Source organism: Mesoplodon mirus, assembly GCF_964341445.2.
Source record: "Mesoplodon mirus genome assembly, chromosome: 3".
In the NCBI taxonomy this organism is placed as follows: Eukaryota; Metazoa; Chordata; class Mammalia; order Artiodactyla; family Ziphiidae; genus Mesoplodon; species Mesoplodon mirus.
In genome coordinates this window covers 122,099,448-122,118,713 of record NC_138978.1, presented here as the reverse complement: position 1 = coordinate 122,118,713, position 19,266 = coordinate 122,099,448, and the positions used below count along the sequence as shown (strand labels likewise).

At 38.2% G+C, this 19,266-nt stretch overlaps 1 protein-coding gene across 2 annotated transcripts in view; it reads left to right on the top strand.

The window, feature by feature from the left end:
• SPTA1 (spectrin alpha, erythrocytic 1) overlaps window positions 1-19,266 on the top strand; it is a gene marked incomplete at its 5' end in the record, with an annotated part of 76,554 nt that overhangs the window by 34,512 nt on the left and 22,776 nt on the right. For both annotated transcript variants that reach the window (XM_082613441.1, XM_082613440.1), the window contains 18 exons: window positions 2,966-3,057; window positions 3,947-4,091; window positions 5,592-5,773; window positions 7,744-7,843; window positions 7,958-8,155; window positions 8,955-9,098; window positions 9,632-9,735; window positions 10,185-10,347; window positions 10,610-10,741; window positions 11,255-11,392; window positions 11,578-11,682; window positions 12,731-12,939; window positions 14,133-14,253; window positions 14,853-14,974; window positions 15,467-15,599; window positions 16,116-16,214; window positions 17,173-17,335; window positions 17,939-18,015. In XM_082613441.1, the coding sequence (XP_082469567.1) occupies window positions 2,966-3,057; window positions 3,947-4,091; window positions 5,592-5,773; window positions 7,744-7,843; window positions 7,958-8,155; window positions 8,955-9,098; window positions 9,632-9,735; window positions 10,185-10,347; window positions 10,610-10,741; window positions 11,255-11,392; window positions 11,578-11,682; window positions 12,731-12,939; window positions 14,133-14,253; window positions 14,853-14,974; window positions 15,467-15,599; window positions 16,116-16,214; window positions 17,173-17,335; window positions 17,939-18,015 (2,427 nt within the window). The remainder of the gene's footprint in view (window positions 1-2,965; window positions 3,058-3,946; window positions 4,092-5,591; window positions 5,774-7,743; window positions 7,844-7,957; window positions 8,156-8,954; window positions 9,099-9,631; window positions 9,736-10,184; window positions 10,348-10,609; window positions 10,742-11,254; window positions 11,393-11,577; window positions 11,683-12,730; window positions 12,940-14,132; window positions 14,254-14,852; window positions 14,975-15,466; window positions 15,600-16,115; window positions 16,215-17,172; window positions 17,336-17,938; window positions 18,016-19,266) is intronic.

Here is a 19,266-nt window from a genome sequence, read left to right as displayed (position 1 = left end):
CCACCAACAGTGCAGGAGGGTTCCCTTTTCTCCACACCCTCGCCAGCATTTCTTCTTTGTAGATATTTTAATGATGGCCATTCTGACCGGTGTGAGATGATATCTCATTGTAGTTTTGATTTGCATTTCTTTAATGATTAATGATGTTGAACATTCTTTCATGTGCCTGTATGCAATCTGTATATCTTCTTTGGAAAAATGTCTATTTAGGCCTTCTGCCCATTTTTGGATTGGGTTCTTCGTTTTTGTTTTTTTTTTTTGATATTGAGCTGCATGAGCTGTTTGTAAATTTTGGAGATTAATCCTTTGCCAGTTGCTTCATTTGAAAATATTTTCTCCCATTCTGAGGGTTGTCTTTTCATCTTGTTTATGGTTTCCTTTGCTGTGCAAAAGCTTTGAAGTTTCATTAGGTCCCATTTGATTATTTTTGTTTTTATTTCCATTTCTCTGGGAGGTGGGTCAAAAAGGATCTTGCTGTGATTTATGTCATAGAGTGTTCTGCCTATGTTTTCCTCTAAGAGTTTGATAGTGTGTGGCCTTACATTTAGGTCTTTAATCCAGTTTGAGTTTATTTTTGTATATGGTGTTAGAGAGTGTTCCAATATCATACTTTTACATGTACCTGTCCAGTTTTCGAGCACCACTTATTGAAGAGGCTGTCCTTTCTCCACTGTATATTCTTGCCCCCTTTATCAAAGATAAAGTGACCATATGTGTGTGGGTTTATCTCTGGACTTTCTATCTTGTTCCATTGATCTATATTTCTGTGTCTGTGCCAGTACCATACTGCCTTGATTACTGTAGCTTTGTAGTATAGTCTGAAGTCAGGGAGCCTGATTCCTCCAGCTCCGTTTTTCTTTCTCAAGATTGCTTCAGCTATTCGGGGTCTGTTGTGTTTCCATACAAACTGTGAAATTTTTTGTCCTAGTTGTGTGAAAAATATCAGTGGTAGTTTGATAGGGATTTCAGTGAATCTGTAGATTGCTCTGGGTAGTAGTGTCATTTTCACAATGTTGATTCATCCAATCCAGGAACATGGTATATCTCTCCATCTATTTGTAACATCTTTAATTTCTTTCATCAGTGTCTTATAATTTTCTGCATACAGATTTTTTGTCTCCTTAGGTAGGTTTATTCCTAGATATTATTATTATTTTTGCAATGGTAAATGGGAGTGTTTTTTAATTTCACTTTCAGATTTTTCATCATTAGTGTATAGGAATGCAAGAGATTTCTGTGCATTAATTTTGTATTCTGTTACTTTCCCAAATTCATTGATTAGCTCTAGTAGTTTTCTGGTAGCATCTTTAGGATTCTCCATATATAGTGTCATGTCATCTGCAAACAGTGACAGCTTTACTTCTTCTTTTCCAATTTGGATTCCTTTTATTTCTTTTTCTTCTCTGATTGCTGTGGCTAAAGAGGAAATCAGAAAATACCTAGAAACAAATGAAAATGAAAACACAATAACCCAAAACCTAGGGAATGATGCAAAAGCAGTTCTAAGAGGGAAGTTTATAGCAATATAATCCTACCTTAAGAAACAAGAAACATCTCAAATAAACAATGTAATCTTACACCTAAAGCCATTAGAGTAAGAAAAACAAACAAACAAAAAAACCGCCAAAGTTAGCAGAAGGAAAGAAATCGTAAAGATCAGATCAGAAATAAATGAAAAAGAAATGAAGGAAATGATAGCAAAGATCAATAAAACTAAAAGCTGGTTCTTTGAGAAGATAAACAAAATTGATAAACCATTAGCCAGACTTATCAAGAAAAAAAGGGAGAAGACTCAAATCAATTGAATTAGAAATGAAAAAGAAGTCACCACTGACACTGCAGAAATACAAAGGATCATGAGAGATTACTACAAGCAACTGTATGCCAATTAAATGGACAACCTGGAAGAAATGGACAAATTCTTAGAAATGCACAACCTTCCGAGACTGAACCAGGAAGAAACAGAAAATATGAACAGACTAGTCACAAGCACTGACATTGAAACTGTGATTAAAAATCTTCCAACAGGGCTTCCCTGGTGGCGCAGTGGTTGAGAGTCCGCCTGCCAATGCAGGGAAAGCAGGTTCGTGCCCCGGTCTGGGAAGATCCCACATGTCGTGGAGCCGTTGGGCCCGTGAGCCATGGCCGCTGAGCCTGCACGTCCGGAGCCTGTGCTCTGCAACAGGAGAGGCCACAGCAGTGAGAGGCCTGCGTACCACAAAAAAAAAAAAAAAAAAAAAAAAAAATCTTCCAACAAGCAAAAGCTCAGGACCAGGACCAGAAGGCTTCCCAGGCGAATTCTATCAAACATTTAGAGAAGAGCTAACACCTATCCTTCTGAAATCTTCCAAAATATAGCAGAGGGAGGGACACTCCCAAACTCATTCTACGAAGCCACCATCACTCTGACACCAAAACCAGACAAAGATGTCCCAAAGAAAGAAAACTACAGGCCAATATTATTGATGAACATAGATGCAAAAATCCTCCACAGAATTCTAGCAAACAGAATCCAACAGCACATTAAAAGGATCATACACTATGATCAAGTAGGATTTATCCCAGGAATGCAAGGGTTCTTTAGTATATGCAAATCAGTCAACGTGATACATCATATTAACAAACTGAAGAAGAAAAACCGTATGATCATCTCAATAGATGAAGAGAAAGCTTTTGACAAAATTCAACCCCCATTTATGATAAAAACCCTCCAGAAAGTAGGCATAAAGGGAACTTTCCTCAACATAATGAAGGCCATATATGACAAACCCACAGCCAACATTGTCCTCAATGGTGAAAAAGTGAAACCATATCCACTAAGATCAGGAACAAGACAAGTTTACCCACTGTCACCACTATTATTCAACATAGTTTTGGAAGTTTTAGCCACAACCATCTAGTCTTTAGACACCACTGAGCTGTCTGTGTTAGCTCCCTAGCTAAAGTCTGTGTTTGCCTGTTTCAGGAGTTGAATGCCCGCTGGGGGTCCTTGCAGAGGCTGGCAGAGGAACAGCGCCAGCTGTTGGGCAGTGCCCATGCTGTCCAAATGTTTCACAGGTAAGAATTTTACCTGAAAAGCAGTGCTACTCTAGAACCCACTCAAGAACTGCCAATTCTACTTAGTATAGTAGATCCATAGCTATAAATTTAACCCTTCTTCCTGGAGAAAATCGGAAATCAGGTGCTTCAGTAGTAGATTCCTCACTTGGCACATAGGCTACTCCCAGACAACAAAATTCAATTTTCTATACCTAGGCTTGGGCCCTGGTACATACATAACTAGCAGTCTTTATATGTGTTCATGATAGTGAATGAAAATTGAAATTGAAACAAGAGGTTTAAGTAATTACATGTCTGAGCTAGAAGTAGACAGTAGAGGGCAAGAAATATTACACTGACTCTGACTGTTGATTCAACAGTTTTTTATGTCTGATTTCCAAATCTGTGTCTACACTAAGAAACACACACAACTAAGTAAGCAAACAAACGAATGAACAAGCCCAATGAAAACCAAACCCCTTTACTGTGTATAAATGTATTTTTGAATACTCAGAGAAGGGAAAACTGAAATGCAGACAGGTCTTGTTTAGAATGGCTTAAGATTGAAAATCATGAATCGTAACAGTTAAGCATGGAGCTTTGCCATCAGACTACCTGGTTGAAAGTTAGGATCCACCATTTAGCAGTGGTATAACCTTGAAAAAATAGTTAACTTTTTTTCTTTTTTTTCTGCTTAGCCTCTTAAACTTTAGTTTTCTCATATGTAAATGGAATGGGACTGGTAATAGTAACTAGGCCTCAAGTAGTTGTTGTAAAGATTAAATGCACCTAAGTTCTAACACACTAAAAAAGATGATGATGATGGTAGTGATGACTTCTCTGTGAACTCAGCTAGTCTGCCTCTAGTATGCCTATTATCCTTAAACTCTTCACTCTCATGTACCAGAGAAGCAGATGACACCAAGGAACAGATTGAGAAGAAGTGCCAGGCCCTCAGTGCTGCTGACCCTGGCTCAGACTTGTTCAGTGTTCAGGCCCTTCAGCGACAGCATGAGGGCTTTGAGAGAGACCTCATACCCCTGGAGGAAAAGGTGAGACATGCTTTTAAACTTTTCCAACACGTTCATCTTCATATTTATACTTATTAATGTCATTTTCTTTGGTTTTATTGTTGAGTCTCTTATTCTTATAGTTTTATCCTACTCCATACTTGTACTTTTATCCTACTCCATACTTGTACTTTTACCTTGTCCCTAAGGCAAGTCCACTAAGAGGGCATGCCCCAGAGCCATTCACATGGAGGGAAAACTTTTTAAATTTTTAAAAATTATAGTTGATTTATAATGTTGTGTTAATTATTGCTGTGCAGCAAAGTAATTCAGTTATATATATATATATATTCTTTTATTATATTCTTTTCTATTATGGTTTATCATAGGATATTGAATATAGTTATCTGTGCTATACAGTAGGACTTTATTGTTTTCCATTCTATATAGAAAAGCTTGCATCTGCTAACCCCAAACTCCCATTCCATTCCTCCCCCAACCCCCTCCCGTTTGACAGCCACCAGTCTGTTCTCTATGTCCACGATTCTATTTCTGTTTCATAGATACATTCATTTGTGTCATATTTTAGATTCCACATATAAGTGATATCATATGGTATTTATCTTTCTCTTTCTGACTTACTTCACTTAGTATGATAATCTCTAGTTGCATCTATGTTGCTGCAAAGGACATTATTTCATTCCTTTTTATGGCTGAGTAATATTCCTTTGTATACATACCACATCTTCTTTATCCATTCATCTGTCGATGGACATTTAGTTTGTTTCCGTGTCTTGGCTATTGTAAATTGTGCTGCTGTGAACATAGGGGTGCAAGTATGTTTTGAATTATAGATTTGTCTGGATATATGCCCAGGGGTGGGATTGCTGGATCATAGGATAATTCTATTTTTAGTTTTCTGAGGAACCTCCATACTGTTTTCCACAGTGGCTGCACCAAATTACATTGAGGGAAAATTTATTGTAAATGAACTTCCTATTATCTAAGTACCTCTTTAGTGAGTTCCAATAGGCCAGAACTTACCAAAGTCAGTTGGAGGTCAGTAGCCTCAGATAAATAGGAAATGACCAGGTCTATGACTAAGTATGGTACAGAGTTTCCTTAGCAAGGGATTGAAGGAGCTTAATCCTACTCTGACCAAAAAATGAACCCTAGAGCTTGCCAAATACACTTTGGAAAAATCAGAGACATCATAGAACTTGCATTATCATGTAAAGCAAAAAGAAGCTCAGAAAATGTCTCCATTGAAAAGATTTTCACGTTAAAAATTAGACCCTTGCCACCAACCGAGTCAATCACCCTGCCTGATAGCCTTCTTATATATTTATTTGTTTGTTTGTTTGCTTATTTATTTTTACAAAGGTTTATTCTTAAATGTACAATATTTTATAATGTAGCAAGGTGTTCTTGTACCTCGTTGAAGTCTATTTGAGGAAGGAGCACCACTGGGGCTTGGAACTCTTCCTTTGCTATGATTCAGGTGTGACTCCAGGCTGATTGTCAGAGCTCTTGACTTCCTAGGTGGCTGTATTGGGAGAGACAGCAGATCGGCTCAGTGAGTCCCACCCAGATGCCACCGATGACCTGCAGAGGCAGCGACTGGAGCTGAATCAGGCCTGGGATGACCTGCTGGGGCTTACGGCGGAACGTAAGGAGAACCTACAGGAGGACCTAAAATTCTTCCTGTTCCTCAGCCAGGCCAGGTAAAGCTCCAGAGGCAGACTTCCACCAGGTGGGGTGGGCAATTTCCAAGTCTGACCCATGAGTGGAGCATCTAGGAGCAGTCTATGTACAGGTGCTCTTCACTGCTGGGTTTGGAGTGTACCTCTAGGTCCAGATTGTACCTCCAGTAAGGTACAAAATTCTCATTTTCAATATTTCAAGCCAATTCCTTCAAACTGAAATATTTCAGTTTGAAGGAATGTGAGGTTATCTATGCCAATTAAGTAAGTTTCTATAGAGTGTATACTATATATAGGGTGTTATATCAGGAATTACAGGATATGGGGGGGTGTTAGTCTGCTGGAGAAACAAAGGAGAATACAGATAACCATGGTAGAACATAATACAGCCTAAAACACACATCCTAACAAATAGATGGAACTATGAAAACAAAAGAGTGAGAATACGAAAGGTACAGAATATCCATGATGTTGGGACAGCTAGAGCGTGGGTTTTATATGTCAAATGTGTAAGGAGAACTAGCAAGAGATAAACTCAGAAATGTTAAAATCAAGTCCTGGAGAAGTTTCACTGCCTTGCTAAAGACTTTAGACATTATCACGTTTTAGCAAATATGCACTTTATCTGTGGAACAGTTCTCACATTCTGCCCCATCATATCAGTCTGCTGAGAGGATCATTTAGAATTGAGGGTTCAGGAAGTAGTAATTTGCAATGCAACACTTTTGAAGAAAAAAGGGGGCAACTTTGGCAAATGATTGCAGTTGCCCTTGGCAAACCCCTCCCCAATTCAGGGTCTCTGGAAAGCTATAGCTTTTCATACACTATAAATAAATAGCATCCATACTCATTCCCCCAAATCATATATATGCTCATCTATCTCTGTATATATATAGGTTCTACCTGTAATTCAGCTTCCAAGTTAAATGCTGCCTCTTTCTCTTTATGAAGTCTTACTCTTCAATATTTCAAAAGTAATATCCCTACCCTCAGAGCAACTCTAACACCTTATTTTATCTCTTTAGGACAGTGTTGTTTTTTGGTACTTTTTAAAAATATGTATTAGTGTCTATGTTTTGTTTGCCTTTTTTTTTTTCTTCTTTCAATATAAAGTGTGAGCTCCTGGAAGACACAAATATATCTCTTTCACAATGTTTGGTGCTTAGTAAACATCCAATAAAACTTAGTTGTTTAAATAAGTGAATAAATAAGTTTACAAAAGAAGAGACTATTCTGCCCTAAAGCTGCTGATTCCTATTCAGCAAGCAAGAGCAAGGGCATTCTTCATGAGATGCTTAATCTGACCATCATATATAATTTTTTAAGTCAATGCATTATTATTTGACATTTACCATCTGGAGCAGATGGACTTGAGCTCTCCTTGTCTAATTTCTTGACTGCTAAAAGAGTGGGAAATGGCCCTGATTTAGTCAATAGCATAGGAGTAGGGGGTGGGGGTGCTATGTCTGTGTATGTGTTGGACAGAAACATGTACTGGATTCTATTGGGAATAAAAGTAAGAAGAAAGACATGCCTTTCCTGAGATTCTATACTAAAATAGGTCTTTAAACCCAAGATCCATCCACTTTAAAGGAACAGGACTTATTAGGAGTAATGGAATATGTACCAGTCTAGGATTCCAGTGTCTGGGTTCTACTCCAGATGTCTGCTTTTAGTTTTAGCACATGGGCAAATTGCTTACATTCTCTAGGCCAACTTCTGCATCTCCAAAATGGAAAGAAAAGAATTCCCAGAATTCTACACAAAATTATTGCAAGAATCAAAAGAGATAATAAGTAAAGAACATTTCAAAGGCAAGGGAATGCTATTATTAAGTTATAAAGTGAACACAACAAATCTAAAATTTGTGAAGTATATAAACCTGATAGAAAATACTGACATGGAAATGTTTTCTAGAGGAGAAAAAACCCAAGGACGGACAGTTCTGTAGCAAGTTACAAGGTTCTCTTGTCAATATTCTCTTTCTCTAGGGACCAACAGAATTGGCTTAGTGGCATTGGTGGCATGGTATCATCCCAGGAGCTAGCTGAGGATTTAACTGGCACAGAGATCATGATAGAGCGACACCAGGTATGGTTACAAAAGCCATAGTCCCTGATCACATGACCTCACGACCTTCCCTCATTTTACAACTTTGGTGAGATGTCACTGGCCCCACCAGTCTCTGCCCTCTTTTTGCCACAGGAACATCTTGCTGAAATGGAGGCTGAGGCTCCCACCTTCCAAGCCTTAGAAGACTTCGGTACAGATCTTATAAGCAGTGGGCACCGTGCCAGCCCTGACATTGAAGAAAAGCTTCAAGCTGTCAAACTAGAGAGAGATGAGTTGGAGAAAGCTTGGGAACAACGCAAGAAGATGCTAGATCAGTGTCTTGAATTGCAGGTACTGAAAATTCCCAATCATTAGGCAGGATTAGCTGCACTCTGTTTCATCTATGCAATTTTACATGGTTAATACAGGTGCTTATTTCACTGGACCTCCATGGTGAAAGCATTAGGCCATCTCTTGATTATCTGACATTGTATTTCCTGCTCTGTAGACTGTTCATTGTGGTGTTCTTTACTCCTTATTCCTGTTAAAAAAGCCAAACAAAATGGAGGTCAGTCCCAGGGCATGGGGGTGTAAAATTGGGTGATTATACTTTATTGATTGATTGAGGGTTTGATTGATTGAGTTGTATTGAGAACCTACTGTGTGCAGGGCCCTGAGAACACAAAGGTTAGTAAGATAGTGTCCCTTTTCTAAAAGTAATGAAATTAGACATGCAGGCAGATCATTCTCATACAGTAAGATAATTACTGATAATATGTATGAGTGTTTTGAGATTATGGAAGACGGAGTGATTAACACTTTTGAGGGAAGGGAGTGAGACAGTCACATGGTACCCTGAAAAATAGTGTTTACCAGAGTCTTAAAGAAATAACCACCCAGTATTTATGTATAGGATATGGGAAATAGTACCCCAAGAATGGAGTATAGCTTATATGAGAACATAAAACATGTTTTCAGAGAAGAGTAAAAGGTCCAGTATAGCTAAGATTTATGGTATGAATGTTTTTTGGAAGAATGTTGACACCCCTTACAGGGTCCCTTATATCAATATCACAGGAGACTGGGGAGGTAATTTCCTCTGTCCACTTGGAATGAATATATCATATACATTTAACTTTATTCCCCATAGTTTTTCCGAGGGAACTGTGATCAGGCTGAGAGCTGGATGGTGGTACGTGAGAATTACTTAAGGTCAGATGATAAGGGTTCCTTAGACAGTCTGGAGGCCTTGATGAAGAAACGTGACGATTTGGACAAAGCAATCACTGCCCAGGTAATAAAAACTAACATAAGAATTCCAATAATAACTATTAGTAATAATAACAGAAATTCTACACGTTTGTAGTTTATACTTATTTTAATTCCCATTTGATTCTTAGAGAAAACTCTGAAGTAGGCAGGGCACATGGTGGCTTAGTCTTAGCCAAGTCACTTGTGACATTGGACTTTTTACTTTAAATCCAGCTTCTTAAAACTTGACTTTTAAAATTGGAAGCTATTTTATATACTGCCTAACATCCCATCCAATGTAGGAATCATCATCTACAATGGCCATGGGAAGTGTCTCTTCTATAGGGAACTCAGCACCATACTGAGATGGGAAGTAGCTCATTTCTGTATCGTTATTGTTTCTCCTCTTGTTGAGTTAAAATACACCTCCCCATAAGGCATTTACCTTTTGGCCTTGGTTTTGTTTCCCTTTGTGAAGCCACAAAGATATCACAGACCTTTTCTAAGAGGGAGTCTGGGATTGCACGAAGGGCCTAATTTCTGTTCATCTGGGCTTTTTCTCTTTCTTTTATCTAGGAAAAGAAGATCACTGAACTAGAACTTTTTGCTGAGCAGCTCATAGCTGATGACCACTATGCCAAGGAAGAGATTGCTGCTCGGCTCCAACGGGTACTAGACAGGTCAGGCCCGAGCAATTGTTTTGTGAGTTATAGGTAGATGTAGCAAAGTGGCCTCTTTGTCAACATTGAGGATGGTGATAACACTGAGTTCTCATTTCTAAATGCCTAAAACTATCTTGAAAATTTGGGAAATGTTCTGATCTAGTCTCATAGAATGAAAGACTTGGAAGTTACCTTAGAAATTACCTGACTTAATCACTTTATTTTATATCTGAAAATAATGAGACTGTGTTATATATAACATATGAATACATAATAATATATAATATATGTAATATATAAGGAAATATATGAATAAATAATATATAACTAAGTTATATATATGACATAAAAATATATAAATAATGAGAGGAGAAAGGGCAGGTAAGCAAGTAAGAAGATTCATGAATATGGCATCAAAGCTTGGTGGAAGGGTAGAAGACAGAGAGTAATCTAGCCCTGATTTCCAGATGGAAGGCTCTCAAAGAACAGCTGATTGCTGAGCGAACAAAACTTGGAGACTATGCTGACCTAAAACAATTCTACCATGACCTCAAGGACCAAGAAGAATGGATCAGTGAGATGCTGCCCATAGCCTGTGATGAATCCTACAAAGACCCCACCAACATTCAGGCAAGTTCAAGATAAGAATATTGGAAAACTTCAATATACTCAGATTGTTAGATGAATGGTCACCTTGTGATACTGAACACTTCCTTACTGGTCAGAGCACTGTCACTGCCTTCAGGGACTTCTGAGTCTAACGTTGAGTGAGTTCTTCAGAAGTTATCATCACCTTGGTTATGATAGAAATGTTAACTCTTCCTTTTAAACAGAATTTATCTCATCTTGCTTCCTAAATTAGGTGGTAATTTAGTTTCTGCTTTCCCTTCAGAGAAAATATCTGAAGCACAAGACCTTTGAAAATGAGGTCTATGGCCGAGCTGAGCAGGTGAAAGGAGTCATCACCTTGGGGAACACTCTGATTGAGAGGAGGGCATGTGATGGCAATGAAGAGACCATGAAGGTAGGTTCTGCTCACAATGGGTTTTGGGCTACAAAGGCACATGAAGAGAAATCTTTTATACTCTTTCAATGTTTCCACGTGTAGGGATATGGAATATGTTTCATAGTTAATTGTCTTCCCTTTGATTTTTGCACAAAGGAGGAGGAAAATAGTGATGCTCAGACCTTATCACTCCCATCATACTCTGTACCTTGACCTCCAAGAAAGCTTTAGACTTAATTCCTATGTGTTATCATGCTTGCCTTATATTTTCTATCCCTACTAACAAGAGCTTTGATATTTAGGCATCAGCCTCCGTAATCAGCCCATGACCCTTTATTCAAAATTTCTTCTAACACCTCCCATTGCTTTCCCAGATTTAAACCAGCATAACTGATTTAAAATATCAATATATAAGATTCCAGTACTGGCAGATTTTGACTAGACCCTAACTCCAGAGTCTCCCTACGTTATCCTTTCAAGTTGTCACAGGACCCTAAACACCATAATGACCACTCAATTTTGGGAGGCTAGGGTCAAGTAGAAGAGTTGGAGAAAAACTGGGACTACTTGTTTGAGAGAACAATTGACAAAGGACAGAAGCTCAACGAAGCTAGTCGCCAGCAGAGGTACAACACAGGCATCCGGGACTTTGAGTTCTGGCTCTCAGAGGTAATTATACCTGGAAATGGTGTGGGTATGGGAGCTTAATAAATACTTGTCAGATAAACAGACTTTTGCATGAACAATTTCCTTGACTCTTCTTGGGAAAAGTTTGGGGATGTATTTGCTAATCTTGGTCTCCTTAAAGACAGTTTGTGTCTGGCAGCTTTATTTATTTATCCTTCCATTCCAAGGCAGAGACACTGCTGTCCATGAAAGATCATGCCAGGGATTTGGCTTCGGCAGGAAACTTGCTAAAGAAGCATCAGCTATTGGAAACAGAGATGTTGGCCCGAAAGGTAAGTAGTGTTGGAATCCCACTCCTCTGGCCAGAATGGAAATGTTTGTGACTTTTCTCTCTCCTGTCTTAGGAGTCCATTTGAAAACATAGGCTTGCAAAACTGAACTTAGTGTTCTCATCCACCAGTCATTATAATCAGGTCAAGTCCATGGGCTTCAGAGCCATTAACCTATTTTCATTAAATTATATTGAATAGATTCTAAGACTCCAAGAAGTAGATCCTAAAAATGATCTTGTTTACTTTTTAATGACCTATGTATATAAACTCACTCTCTTCCAAAGCTGAATATCTGATCTGGTCTTTGAGAGAAAATAGAAGTTTATTTTACAGAACTACTGAAAAAAAAAAAATAAGGGACACATGTTGTGGAGTTGAACTACAAATACACTCTGAAAATTTTATGGAGAATTCCAGTTGTATCCTAATATCATGCATAGATGTGTCCTGGGAGCTGTAATAAACATTCAGACAGGTGTTCATTTCACACTGGAGCATTTTATATTATCGGTTTTATTGGGTAACACAAATACCCACAGAAAGGGCAAGAAGTCAAAGGCTTTCTAAGTTCAGTTTCAGGACTTGATGATATTCGCTGTGACATCACTAGGGGGCAGGCTTAGAATGCAAAGAGACACAGAAGAAGGCTGTGTTCTGGGTGGGACCAGCCTAAGAATATTACCAATAGAGTAGCTTCTTCTTGAATATTTCAATCCATCAATCTGTGTCATACTGTGAAAAGATAGTTCTGCTTGGAGACACAGCATTGTTTACCAAGGTCTAATGTTCCATATGGGGAGAGGAAGAAAATACAGGGGAAAACATCAGAAGGCCAAATGTATAGTTCGAATAATGTAGCCATGCTATCCATGTTGCCTCTGGTCTTGCCCTTATCCAATCTGAGTTAAAAGAGCATAAGGTCAAATTCATTATCTTCAGAAATGATCTATTTGACCCAGTCTTTGAACTTGAACTAGTGGTGGTTAAAGTCCAGGGTCTACTTAATACCTATACTGTACTATTCACTGAGGACACTTGGGCTTTCTAGGATGCACTCAAGGACCTGAATACATTGGCTGCAGATCTGATCTCCAGTGGGACTTTCAATACTGACCAGATTGTGGAGAAAAGGGATAATGTCAACGAGCGCTTCCTGAATGTCCAGAAATTGGCAGCTGAACACCATGATAAACTGAAAGAGGCCTATGCCTTGTTCCAGTTCTTCCAGGACCTAGACAATGAGGAATTCTGGATAGAGTATGTGCTGCCAGCTCACATTGCATGGATAGTCCAAGAAAATAGATAATCCACCAAACATGTTCTTATTTGATGCTGAAATGAAATACATAGTTGCTTCTTGCAATTCACATTACTTCTTAATCATGTCTGTCTTAGCCTAAAATGAACATTGGTTTTATTTTTCCCAAATTTTTTCACTGTACGCAGACAGAGGGAGACAGGCATGGAGGGAGTGGGAAGCAGTTCACATACATTCTGGGAAGAAAATTAAGAAACTGTATATATTTGTTTTGGATAGTTCATAGAATGTGTAATGCTCATTCTGAATGAGACAGCTGAGCATTTACAACTTACCGGACTGATGAGATCTTTGTCATGATTCTTTCTGTATCTTGTGTATCTATTGTAATATGCCACTGAACTTGACACTGGCATAAAATGTTACATACTACCTGCTATGGTATTATTGCTAATTCGACTTCTGTTGTAAAAAATATGATTGGAAAATCTTAGAAATTAAATTATTTGCCCTACTTCCACCCTGCCTCATCATGTTCCTCTTCTACAAACCTGCTGATTCTTACTTGTAATCAACGAATTAGAGGAAAGAAATGTGCATAGGGCAACTAGTAGGATATTTTTGAACCTTTTTAGAAATAGTAAGATGATATAATCTTGTCTATGAAGTCTTTTACCATGCTTCATGGTGATATACAAACATTTTATGCTCAGAACCTATCCAACGGCTATGATTCCTATAATGTTCCTCTTTATACCTATTCTACCTAAATTAGTTACTGATATTAATAGACAAAAATGACAAAGGTCATATATGCATATATGTTTGTATATGTATATATGTAGGTGTGTGTGTCTCTAATTTTCACATTTTTTGAAAGAGAAACATTACTGTAAGTTCTTGAGCAAAGAGGAGAAGATACACACATAGACAGGCAAAGGAAGTAATGGGAAGGCTGTTACGACTATGCATATGGTAGAGATCAATATGCTATTTTAACTTGTATTGCCATAAGTCAGATATTTTGCTGAAAGCCTCTGCCTCTAATTAACTTTGTGATTAATGATACCACAGTGTTCCAGAATTTACCCCCACACCACCCCCAGCCAAACACACACTCTTAGAAAACCTTCATTTTAGGATGACCTCAGATGTCTAAAGTCTATATTTTTTGTCTTTTCCTTGGTCTTAGGGAGAAGTTGGTACGAGTGCAATCCCAGGATTATGGGAGGGATCTGCAGGGGGTTCAGAAATTACTGAAGAAACACAAACGCCTAGAAGGGGAGTTGGTGGCACATGAACCCAGCATCCAGGTAAGAATATGAAACCTGAAAAGACTGGGATAATCTAATAGTAGTCCATGTTATGGATAAATAAGTTGAGGCTACAAAACGTGAAGGTGGCGTGCCAAGGTCACATAGAGAGTTAGTCGTAGAGTTCACTAGTGTTCTCCTCCACATTTTGTCTCCTGTGAACAGAAGAATCTGCATGGAAACTCATGCTCTTCCGTGGAAGGAGCACTTTTAGTCCAGGGTACAATTGCTGACAATTAGGTTACAGTTTGGGACATCTGGAAAAGCTGTACCTGAGCTGAGCTGTATGGAAAGAGGGCAACCCTGAGTCTTGTCTTGGCAGCAGGGTCACCTTGTGACCACGAATAATGCATAAAGCAGATCCTGGAAAGTAGCCTCATGCAAACGTCAATGTATTTGTTCAAATACTTGGTAAAGTTTAGCTTGCTAGATCTTACTGCAGCTTTCTTCATTCTCCCAGGATTATCAGGACCACCTCGAGTACCTCCAGTTTGTAAATGAGCCCGAGGGTGTGAAGGAGTAGATACTTTGCAAGGAAACTGTGGATAAATGGGGAGAGGTTGTGGGGTAATGTGACATGGAGGGGGTGTGTTCTTCAGAATGTGCTGGATATGGCGGAGAGGCTGGGAGACAAGGCTGCCGTGGGGCGAGAGGAGATCCGGGAGAGGCTGGATCAGTTTGTTCAACACTGGGACCAGCTCAAAGAGTTGACCAAGGCTCGGTGAGTTGGGGCTATGAGGCTCAATTCTCTTCTTGAATTGCAGGTATTCGGTTGGTATGGAGAAGATACTTAAGTGCTTGCTCAGCATTTCTCTCCAGCTACCAATCTCTGTCTAATTTCTAAGTGCCTGCTCTAATGCCAAGTCTTCCATGAAGCTTTCCCCATGTACCACAGGCAGAAATGACACTGCCTCTGTGTTCTGAATATACCTCTACTCTTGTGCTTACTTGCAGCTGTCTTTTATCATTGTTGCCCTACACGTGTTATCCTTCATACCACGTTATCCCCCACATCCCCGTTTTACTTTATACATCTCCCCAGTTTTAACATTACATGCAGTGCTTAGTAATAAAAGAATGAAGGGATATTTTTCTCCCTTATAACCATATAGTCCTATAGCCAATTAAAATCTTACAAGATAGTTCCACTCTGCTACATTCCCATTGCTTACTAGTTTTTTCTTATCTTTTGGGGTTTACTTTCCTCTTATAGAGGGATTCGGTTGGGAGAGTCCCTAGAATACTTAGAATTCATGGAGAATGCTGAGGAGGAGGAAGCTTGGATCAGTGAAAAGGAAGCTATGGTTACCCGAGGGGATTCTGGAGACACTTTGGTTGCTACTCAGGTGAGTAACAGGCTGAATGGATCAATTTTCTTCTCTTTAATTGGAATCTTTTCTTAAGTAGTCAACATTTTCACCTGTAAAATTAGAATCTTTCTTCTGCTGGAAGAAGAATATTTTCAGGTCAGTTCTTAGTATACGATGTTCTTGATACTTAATATTTTTCTACTAGATGGAATGTTTCCTAGAATTATGTAAATTTCAATGTGGGGAAATCCTTATGTATTACCTTGATCAACACTCATTCCCAAATCCAGAAAAGTCTAAGGTCACATGGTAAGTTAGAAACAATGTCACTTGTATTCCTTTGGCTCTTTTTCTGGTAAGATTGCCTTTCTGGCTAGTGAAGAGTTTGGGGAGAGGAATTTAGTGGAGCTATGCAGGAGTAAGTGGACACTCATCTAGTCTGACAATTTAGTTGAATCATCCCTGGTGAATGGCATTAAAAGGAATCAGAATGTAAGTGGCATAGATTGTCTAGTCTTGGAAGTTTTGATTCTCACTGACTCATTTACGCAGAGCTTGCTAAAGAAACTCGAAGCTTTGGAGAATGACTTCTCTGTTCATGAGATCCGAGTGCAAAATGTGTGTGCTCAAGGAGAAGAAATCCTGAGCAAGGTGAGTTGTGCTAGGGGTTCTGGGTAAAAAAAGGATTTTCAAAAAAGGATTGGCCCAAATGTAGAATCATGAGCAGCGATAAAATCATACATAGAACATTGATAATCTCTCCTAAGCTGGATTTTTGTTATTGTGTTATTGTTTCAGTAAATAATTTTTTATTCAATTTCTGTTTTCTGGAAGTTTTTTTTTCAAGTTCTTATAGGTGCACTTTTAAAATTTTTTTAAAAATCATTTGTTGACACTCTTACTCTTATCCTCTGCAGAATACAGCCTTTAAAAATATCTTATACATGACTTGCTTTGGTCATAGAGTATTGTAAGAATGTGAAGAAATTTCTTTGCATGCCTCTAGAGATGAGGACCCCACTGAAACCTCTTTGTAATTTGAGAACCATTGTTTTGTTTAACTGCCTGTTTTAATGGAGGCTCAGTGATCTAAATGCTGAATCCTAAAGAATACAAAAGAATCCTAAACAGAGATGACTCTGTACCTTCAAGATGCTTATGCCAACTAAGAAGATCACACTTATATGGACAAACATGAGAAGATTGTCCAAATGCTGGGGTAGAAACAATTATCTGGGTGGAATAGATATTATGCTATTATAGGTGAATAACAGAATAATTTCACTAGACCTAGAAGGGGTCTATCCCCCGATGCAGGAGACACGGGTTTGTGCCCTGGTCCGGGAGGATCCCACATGCCGCGGAGCGGCTGGGCCCGTGAGCCATGGCCGCTGAGCCTGTGCGTCTGGAGCCTGTGCTCCGCAACTGGAAAGCCCACAACAGTGAGAGGCCCACGTACCGTAAACAAAACAAACAAACAAAAGATAGTAGCTATACATTTGGAATGGGAGAGATGAGAGCTTTTTAATAGTACCAAAGAATTCACATTTCTGGCCCTGGACACACATCAGTATATCTGTCTCTCCTCCTTTCGACCTTGGTGTTACAGGAGGAAAGTCAGCATAAAGAGAAGATTTCTACCAAGATAGAGGCTCTAAAAGAAAAGACCCCTTCTCTAGCCAAGGCAATGGCTGCTTGGAAGTTACAACTGGAAGATGATTATGACTTTCAGCAGTTCAGCTGGAAGGCTGATGTTGCTGAGGCCTGGATAGGTATGACGTGTGAGGGCCAGGGTCTTAGGTTGGAGAAATGTTGATAATTCCATTTATAGAGTGGATCCTGGAGCTCTGTTGCTTACCATGGGAAGAAAGATGCTCCCTTCATTACTCATTCCTATCCCATCTGGACACAATTACAATTACACTCACACATGTGTAAACACACACATGCCCACACACACACAAACACACAGAGACACATGCTGAGGGGATAACTAAGTACTATAATTCCAGAGAACATCTTTTTTGGAAACTGGTGATTTCACATGTGATATTCAGCAAGATAGGGCCATGACAAAACATTCTAGGCAATAAACTGTGTGTTTGATTTACTTATAATTTATCTCTAGTCTGCAGTTTTCCTTATGAAACATTCAAAAGTCCTGTTGGCTCCAGCTCTGTTTCAGTCAGTTTTATCCTGCATAAGTCTAGAAAAACAATTCACTGGACACTACACTCCCCATATTCCAATGAATCATCTGCTTTGAGAGTCAGGAGGCTCTCTTGTGGTCTATAGTAAATATTCCTTTTCTCCTTACCACGGCTGATACAAGACCAACTCTATTTCCCTTCTTATTAATTATCTTTGTTCTTCAGCTGAGAAAGAAACAAGCCTGAAGATCAATGGCAATGGTGCAGACCTCGCTGCCTTCCTCACTCTCCTGGCAAAGCAGGTGAGAGCAGGGTTGCCTTGTTGATAGATGCCCGTGAAGTCCAAGACCCACAACACACAGAAGCTTCACACAGGATTATTTCATTCGTAAATTTGTGGTTTTATTGTCTGTAAGACCTATAATATTGTTCCCCTTTCCTTCGTGATAGAGATAATTTGCTAGTTTTCTCTCCCTCATCAGTCTTGCCAGTAGGTGTTCATTTTTATTAGAGAACCAATTTTTGGCTATATAATTTTTCTCTGTTGTATTTTTGTACTATATTCTATTAATATATTTTTATATCTTTATTATTTTTTAACTTCCTTTGATATTACTTGATTTAAAAAAAAATTTTTTTAGTTTCTGCTTTATAACAAAGTGAATCAGTCATACATATACATCTATTCCCATATCCCTTCCCTCTTGCGTCTCCCTCCCTCGATTTTTAAAATTTTTAAGACGGATATTGAGGTTGTAAAATATTTAACCATTCTTCTTTTCTAATATATTGATTTGAGGATATACATTTTCTTCTAAGTAAACCCTTAGCTGCATCTCACAAATTTCATATGCTATTTTTGTTATCATTCAATTAAAAATGTTCTGTTATTTCTAACGCAATTTCTTTTTTGACCCATTGGTTATTCTGTCATTTATTTCTTAATTTCCAAATATTTGGGAATTTTCTAATTATCTTTTATGACATTTATATCTATTTTATTCATCTGTATTTTTAAAACACCATCTATATTACTTTAGGAGGTCTATATCCAACAAATGGTCTCTTTTGGTGAATAGTCTTTGTACAATTGAAAAGAATGTGTATTTTGCAATAATTTATATTACCTATCAGGTTTTGTTGCTTATGTTATTTAAATATTTGACTTTTATATATTTTAAAGCTAGGTAAAAAGTTGTGTTGACATTTAGAATTATGAAATAATCTTGATGAATTGATTCTTTTAATTATGAAGTTTCTCTTTCTCTCCAATAACACTTTTTTTAACACTTCTTAAATTTTTTTCACATATGAGTATGCTATACCAATTTTCTTTTGTTTACTCTTTGCAATGTATATCTATTTCCAACCCTTTAAAAAATATTTCTATGCCTTTATATTTTTTTGTTTTTGTTGTTGATTTGGAACATTTATTTATTTATTTATTTATTTATTTATTTATTTATTATATTTTTTATTAGTCTCTGCTTAACATTTATAAACTGCAAAATGGTTACCACTGCAGCATTAGCTAACACCTTCATCCTGTGACA